At 41.2% G+C, this 7,673-nt stretch overlaps 1 protein-coding gene across 2 annotated transcripts; it reads left to right on the top strand.

The window, feature by feature from the left end:
* Positions 1 to 88: 88 nt before the first annotated feature.
* tspan6 (tetraspanin 6) lies at positions 89 to 7,220 on the top strand. Of its 2 annotated transcripts, none has more exons than XM_014212158.3 (8): positions 89 to 377; positions 3,318 to 3,506; positions 3,607 to 3,681; positions 3,953 to 4,048; positions 5,063 to 5,218; positions 5,401 to 5,484; positions 5,700 to 5,784; positions 6,441 to 7,220. In XM_014212158.3, exons 1-7 carry the CDS (start codon positions 291 to 293, stop codon positions 5,766 to 5,768), a joined length of 756 nt encoding a protein of 251 aa, XP_014067633.1. In that variant the 5' UTR covers positions 89 to 290; the 3' UTR covers positions 5,769 to 5,784; positions 6,441 to 7,220. The 2 variants fall into 2 exon arrangements, with proteins under 2 accessions (XP_014067633.1, NP_001135033.1); NM_001141561.2 differs by having other exon boundaries at positions 223 to 377; positions 6,352 to 7,213.
* Positions 7,221 to 7,673: the final 453 nt, after the last annotated feature.

The following is a 7,673-nucleotide window of genomic DNA, read 5'->3' as shown; positions in this document are numbered from 1 at the left end:
CACAACGGACGTTTCCTCGGTGAAAAATTAAGTTATTATATTCTGTTCTATTATATTATTTTGGAACATCATAAATACAAGCGAATATAAAACTTCCCATAAATCCTAGGAAATGTACTTTTTCCTCACAGGAAAGTGAATCTGGATCAGTGACGACACTTCCCTTCTCCTTGGATTCTGTGATTTGTCGACAAAAGTTTTCCAGCAAGACGTTGTGGAAGTGTTTTTTTTTCTCTCTCGCTTTGTAACAACGATACTTTTTGATTGCCAATTTCTGCGAAATAGACATAATGTCTCCCCCATCAAGAAGGCTTCAAACTAAGCCAGTGATTACATGTCTCAAGACCTTTCTTATATCTTACAGTCTCATATTTTGGGTAAGTGTTGACTTGTAAATAACTGATGCAAGCAAGCTACGGTAACAATGGGCTAAATTAGCGGCGATGCCAACATATCCAATTGGAATTTACAAACGAATAACGTAAGGCTTTGGCTGAAACTTAAGGACTCGAGTTATTGGAAATAAAACATTATTTCCCCGTGATAGTTAGAAAACACTGTTGGAAAAGAATCACTTAATTGTTGGATATAGCGAAGTCTCGAGCTACTTTACATTATTTATGCGCAGATGGTGCTGTGAAAGTTGTGCGTTTCTCCAACCGCGACAACGTTGCAAAGCCACGTTACATAGTTTTTTTTTGAGAGTTGCAGCCCGCGAGTATAGGCTCGCGAGTGGCGCAGCGGTCTAAGGCACTGCATCTCAGTGTTAGAGGCGTAACTACAGACCCTGGTTCAATCACGGTCTGTATCACAACCTGCCATGATCGGGAGTCCTATAGGGCGGCGCACAATTGGCCCAGCGTCGTTAGGGTTTGGCCGGTGTAGGCCGATATTGTCAAATAAGAATTTGTTCTTAACTGACTTGCCTGCTTAAATAAAGGTCGAATAAAATAAAAAAACGTTTAAAGGTTTGATTGCGGGGATCGTGGTGACATTCGTAGACAAATTGTCAGATGTTGGGAACGACTATTCGAAGTTAGGCCTGGTTGTTGATTGAGATACAACCAAAGACAGCCGGCACTCTTACTAAATAACTATTATGATCTCAATTTTTTTTTTTGCAGTACTTTTAGGTAAACATATTTATTTTTAGCAGATTGGCGTCAAAGATCGTTAGCCAGCTCACATTTTCTAACAGCTTTCTTGACAAATGTTGTGTAAATTTAATCTGTCAATGGTGTTAATTCACAGTTTATATTATTCTATCTACGCCATTAATCAAACGTGGCTTTTATGGGTTCAAAGTTCATGACAACACATCTGTCATTTATTGCTATATGGAGAGTGATCTGTATAATTCATGGTCCGATGGACTGATGACTGCAGTCCATGAGTATATGACTCTGGTAAAAGTAAGGGATATTATACAAAGGAAGATACTGAGCTCACTGATGTGAGACCATGGGCTATTATTGGTTGTGTCAGTGAGGGGTGCTGGGTTAAATCAAATTCTATGCGAGTGTAGCGAAATACTTATGCTTTTAGATCTGACAGTGCAGTATTATCTAACAAGTAATATCTAACAATTCCACAACAAAACCTAATAGACACAATCTAGTAAAGGGATGAGAATATATAAGTATAAAATATATGGATGAGCAGTGACAGAGCAGCTAAGATGCAATAGATAGTGAAGGATACAGTATATACATGTGAGATATGTAAACGTTCTTAAAGTGGCATTATTAAAGTGACTAGCGTTCCATTTATTAAAGTGGCCAATGATATCAAGTCTGTAGGTAGGCAGCCGCCTGTCTGTGCTAGTGGTGACTGTTTAACAATCTGATGGCCTTGAGATTGAAAAACAGCTTCTATCTCTCTGCCCCAGCTTTGATGCACCTGTACTGACCTCGCCTTCTGGATGGAAGTGGGGTGAACGGGCAGTGGTTCGGGTGGTTGTTGTCCTTGATGATCTTTTTTGCCTTCCTGTGACATTGGGTGTTGTAGGTGTCCTGGAGGGCAGGTAGTTTGCCCCCCGTGATGTGTTGTGCAGACCTCAGTACCCTCTGGAGAGCCCTACGGTTGTGGGTGGTGCAGTTGCCGTACCAGGTGGTGATACAGCCCGACAGGATGCTCTCAATTGTGCACCCGTAGAAGTTAGTGAGGGTTTTTGGTGACAAGCCAAAAAATGTTCTGCCTCCTGTTGCGCCTTCACCACGCTATATGTGTGCGTGGACCATTTCAGTTTGTCGGTGATATGTACACAGAAGAACTTAAAACGTTCCACTTTCTCCACTACTGTCCCGTCGATGTGGATAGGGTGGTGCTCCCTCTGCTGTTTCCTGAAGTCCACGATCATCTCTTTTTGTTTTGCTGACATTGAGTGAGAGGTTATTTTCCTGACACCACACTCCGAGGACCCTCACCTCCTCCCTGTAGGCCGTCTCGTCGTTGTTGGTAATCAAGCCTACCACTGTAGTGTCGTCTGCAAACTTGATGATTGACTTGGAGGCGTGCATGGCCACGCAGTCATGGGTGAACAGGGAGTACAGGAGAGGGCTGAGAACGCACCCTTGTGAGGCCCCAGTGTTGAGGGTAAGCGGAGTGGAGATGTTGTTTCTTACCTTCACCACCTGGGGCGGCCCGTCAGGAAGTCCTGGACCCAGTTGCACAGGGCGGGGTCGAGACCCAGGGTCTTAAGCTTAATGATTAGTTTGGAGGGTACTATGGTGTTGAATGCTGAGCTGTAGTCAATGAACAGCATTCTTACATAGGTATTCCTCTTGTCCAAATGGGTTAGGGTAGTGTGATGCCGATTGCATCGTCTGTGGACCTATTGGGGTGGTAAGCAAATTGAAGTGGGTCTAGGGTGGCAGGTAAGGTGGAGGTGATATGATCCTTAACTAGTCTCTCAAAGCACTTCATGATGACCGATGAGTGCTACAGGGCGATAGTCATTTAGTTCAACCTTAGCTTTCTTGGGAACAGGAACAGTGGTAGCCATCTTGACGCATGTGGGGACCGCGGACTGGGATAGGGATCGATTGAATATCAATCCCTTTTGATAGTCCGTGTAAGTTCCATGTTGACTTTCCCTTCCTGTTGTAGGCATTTATACCAACTTCAAAGCTTTTTCAGATGTGTACTGGCCCCTGACATCACACTGAGCTCAATAAAATTGTTAGGTGTATAATTAAGAGGGTTGTTTTTTTCCCCCCTTTAAATCTTGAGTTTGTGTCAGAACTAGGTCAAACCTCTGAAACATCCCCTAGGGACATTACCTGAGATTGGAGCTGACTGTCTGTGCTTTCTCCCAGTTTACAGGGGTTATCCTTCTGGCAGTTGGAGTATGGGGGAAGGTGAGCCTGGAAGCTTATTTCCAGCTGGCCTCTGAGAAGAGCACCAATGCACCATATGTCCTCATCGGGACTGGAGCCATCATCATCATTTTTGGCCTGTTTGGTTGCTTCGCTACATGCCGCGGTAGCCCATGGATGCTGAAGCTGGTCAGTTACACTGTGATGTGTTACATTTTGTATTTGCACATTCTCCTCAAATGTTTGTCTTTGTTGTATGTTAATTGATGCGTTGTTTCTCTCCCCTCAGTATGCCATGTTCCTGGTGCTGGTGTTCGTAGCTGAGTTTGTGGCCGGCATCTCTGGCTTCTTATTCAGACATGAGGTGAGATGTTAGTTCAAAAGTAGTGTTCCCACATCTAGCAATTTAGTGCTGGGTACAAATATAAGTAATGGAAATATCTGTGCACTGAGGGATGTTCTCATATAGTTTACTGCACCGTCTGGAAGACGTTCAGGTCGAAACGTTGCGGTGAACTGTAGATGAGCATACACCAGAGTGCAGGTACTTCTGAGGTGACTTACAATACACTTGACATTACTGTAGGGTTCAGTTGGCCACAAATCAAACCCAGTTAATGTTTGGTTTCTTGCAGATAAAGGCTGTATTAGGTGGTGCCTATAAAGACGCTGTGACCAACTACAATACCACTGACCCCAAAAGCTCTGCGGTTGACACCATCCAGAAGACTGTAAGTGGTATTATGTTATTCAGTGCGAAGCCTAACTGTGTTTTTGGTTCCTTTGCAAATAACACAAAACATGCTGTTCAGAGAAATGGCAGCTGAATTTGATCAAAGACCCTGTAGAAGTGTTGCTATAAACAACTTCTACAGTACAGATGGTCACGCTTCACCATCTGTTTTCAGAGTTGCATAGAGCTTGTTGGTATTGTATTAGGTTATGATCCTCCTCCACCATTATTGAATAACTCATTGATGTACAATAGAACCACCTTTTAACATGATCTGATTTAGTATGATTTAGTATCCCTGCACATTGTAAATTTGGCACTGACCCTGAAACTTTTTTATTTTTATTTTTTTTAATAATACTATAGCTACTGAGCCTGTATATAGCTACTGAGCCTGTATATAGCTACTGAGCCTGTATATAGCTACTGAGCCTGTATATAGCTACTGAGCCTGTATATAGCTACTGAGCCTGTATATAGCTACTGAGCCTGTATATAGCTACTGAGCCTGTATATAGCTTCTGAGCCTGGAACTGAGCCTGGAACTGAGCCTGTATATAGCTACTGAGCCTGTATATAGCTACTGAGCCTGTATATAGCTACCTGAGCCTGGCTATGTAGCTACTGAGCCTGTATGTAGCTACTGAGCCTGTATGTAGCTACTGAGCCTGTATGTAGCTACTGAGGCCTATATGTAGCTACTGAGCCTGTATGTAGCTACTGAGCCTGTATGTAGCTACTGAGCCTGTATGTAGCTTGCTTAATTTCTCATGTTCTTAGCTCATGTGTTTCTGTTCTACTTGACTTTTTTTGATAAAAACATGTATAGTACTACCAATATTGATTTCTGAATTGTTGGGAAAGAGCAAGCACGCAAAGTAATTTCACTGTACTTGTGCACGTGACATTGAAACTTGATTTGTCCACATGGCTAAGTCAACCATAGAATTAGGAATTAGAAGTTAACATTGTTATTTCCTCTTGATAATTAGTAAATGTGTTTTTTGTGCAGTTGCACTGCTGTGGAGTGGAAAGTTATAAGGACTGGAACACAACAAAGTACTTCAAAGACCAAGGCATCCCTGAGAGCTGTTGCAAAGAGGACGCTGTCTGCACTGTCGAGGACCTCAAGGACCTTGACAAGGCTCGCGACTTTGTGTATGACACGGTGAGAGCACTGCCGCATATCATTATCAATCATATCATACAGAATTATGTCAGAGCTTTGGTTCATAGTTTACCAGTCTTTTAGACTAAGTATTGCCAGTCCAGTATGCGTAATGAACAGCTATAACCTTGAGAAACCATATTTAAAAAGTTTTTATTTTCCTTCTGCTTAACATGTTTTAGGGCTGCTTCTCGAAGGTGACCACTTTGATGGAGTCTAACCTGGGAATCATTGCCGGAATATCTTTTGGAATTGCATTCTTCCAGGTACATCCATTGAAGAGCCTTTATTTGATATTGGCCTGTAGGCATAATAATCTATAGGGGAAAAAATATACAATGTTATTACCAGTAACATGGATCTTGAAATGTTGTGAGATCATCAAGGAAATATAGATTACATTTTTTTTTATATACATGAATTGAGTGCATGTCAATTTTGTCTTCACATCCTAATTGAAACTCTTTAACTTTCTGCCTAGCTCATTGGGGTGTTCTTGGCCTGCTGCTTGTCTCGATACATCACCAACAACCAGTACGAGATGGTCTAGCAGTGTCCTTTCACAGGTAGTACCCTACATGGACTAGTACTGTGGGATCCCATGCCTCATATTGTTATTGAAGTCATGTCTTTAGAGTGCCCAAAATGTAAATGTTATTGTCATATAGCACACTATACTGGAACCCCTATACTTGGTTTGGTCACTTAAGTTGCTGTGTACCAGCTTTTTGGTTCTCCCTCTACGGACGAGAGCATTTTCATGTAAGGAAATGCCTACCTCTGCACATCAGATATAGTATTCATTACCTAGGAAGGTGATCATGTTGACATGTAGTACAGTATATCAGTAATATGCTCAACAGTTGAGTAAGACCAGTGGCTGAAATCCCCAACCTGATGTAACATTGATTATTGTTACATCAGGTTAATTTCATATTTTCTTTTTAAACAACAACTGCATTGTTGGTTGAAAGGGCTTGTAAGTAAGCATTTCACTGTAAGGTCTACACCTGTTGTATTTGGCACATGTGACAATACAATTAGATTATTCATGCACCAATCAAACTCATGGGAATTTTAATGACTACAACCCTTCTAACATGTCATTTTCATTTTTTTTTTTTTTTTTGCAGGTCACTAATGGGCAGGTCATGATGCACACTGACTCAAAGGGAAAGTAGTTTTAATCATTGGGCTATGTATAATGGTTCTGTCATTTCAGAATACACTCTCGCTGACACTCACTTTTCCATGGCAACCAGACTGAAGGGAAAAAGTTATTGGAAACCATAAGGGATCTATTTCTGCAGTTCTCCATCATCGATTTGATTAAGCTTTGTCTTGTTAAGACTAGTGGAATATAGTTTATTGTGCTTGACTGTTCATTTGGTATTCACAGACTTTATAAATGTAATATTTTTCATTCATTGTCTGTTTAATGTTATTATACATGACATATGTATTGCAATTTTTTTTGGTGAGCTTAGCCAAAATATTCATGTTATGTCCATATTCATTTCATTCTCCATCATAAATGCTGCTGTCATATTCTAGTTATATGGCATCTTGTGGTTAAAGTGATCTTACTGTAGTCTGTTATTTTCATGATCAGCATTACAGTGACTGTAGTAGTGACAGATTAGGCCATCTGTAACACCACAGTAACTTCCATCCATCTCTTCTGTGGAGACAAGGAGAAAAGTATTGGAAGTTGTGTAGTAGCCTTTGCGGGTAGAGGGATGGATTGCATGCTGTAGACACTTAGTTAATAGAGAAGAGAACAATTATACACCACCATGATTCTCGTGGGAACGAAAAGGTGTTTTATAAGCCTTTCATGTTATTTACTGTAACTTTTGTGTGCAAGTCTTGTTCACGTTTTCCAAAAATATGCATTTCCTCAGATGAAAATAATTGTCAGTGTTAATGGTTGTTGATTTGTGGAAACCGCATGTAAAAATAATTGAAAAAAAAATAAAGGAACCTGAACTCTTTAAAACAACTGGGTCGCATTCGAATGAGACTGATTTTCTAGGCCTACCTTGTGTTTTAAAAAATATATATATTGAAGGAAAAGGCGTGAACTGAATATACCTGGGGTGTTTTCACTAGGACCGGAACGATATGGGTAGGGGCCTACCTGACCTCATCAAATAGAAAGTCTTTTGCGTTGCAAAATGGTTTCCAGTGACTATCCCATATGGACACAGTTACTGCATGAGCTGTGTGACATACTGTTGGAATGGAGAGGATTTAAACGGTATCTACAGCTGCCCTGAGTGCAGAAATGCATTCAACCCAAGGCCTGTGCTGAAGAAAAATGTTATGATGGTGGGGGCTATGGAGACACTAATGACCAGTCTCCCAAGTTTCTTCTCAAGTCGACTGTTATGCTAGACCTGGACGACGACGAGTGGGATTTCTGCCTTAGTAAGAAACAAAAAGTTGTTAAGTC

This window comes from Salmo salar, chromosome 09 (genome assembly GCF_965601325.2).
Source record: "Salmo salar chromosome 09, fSalSal1, whole genome shotgun sequence".
Lineage (NCBI taxonomy): Eukaryota > Metazoa > Chordata > Actinopteri > Salmoniformes > Salmonidae > Salmo > Salmo salar.
This window is presented reverse-complemented; position numbering and strand designations above follow the sequence as displayed.

Coding starts and splice junctions, on each gene's coding strand:
- tspan6 (XM_014212158.3), top strand. CDS start 291: ATGTCTCCCCCATCAAGAAGGCTTCAAACTAAGCCAGTGATTACATGT. Junction 4,049..5,062: donor TTGACACCATCCAGAAGACT/GTAAGTGGTATT, acceptor TTTTTTGTGCAG/TTGCACTGCTGTGGAGTGGA. Junction 5,485..5,699: donor TTGGAATTGCATTCTTCCAG/GTACATCCATTG, acceptor CTTTCTGCCTAG/CTCATTGGGGTGTTCTTGGC.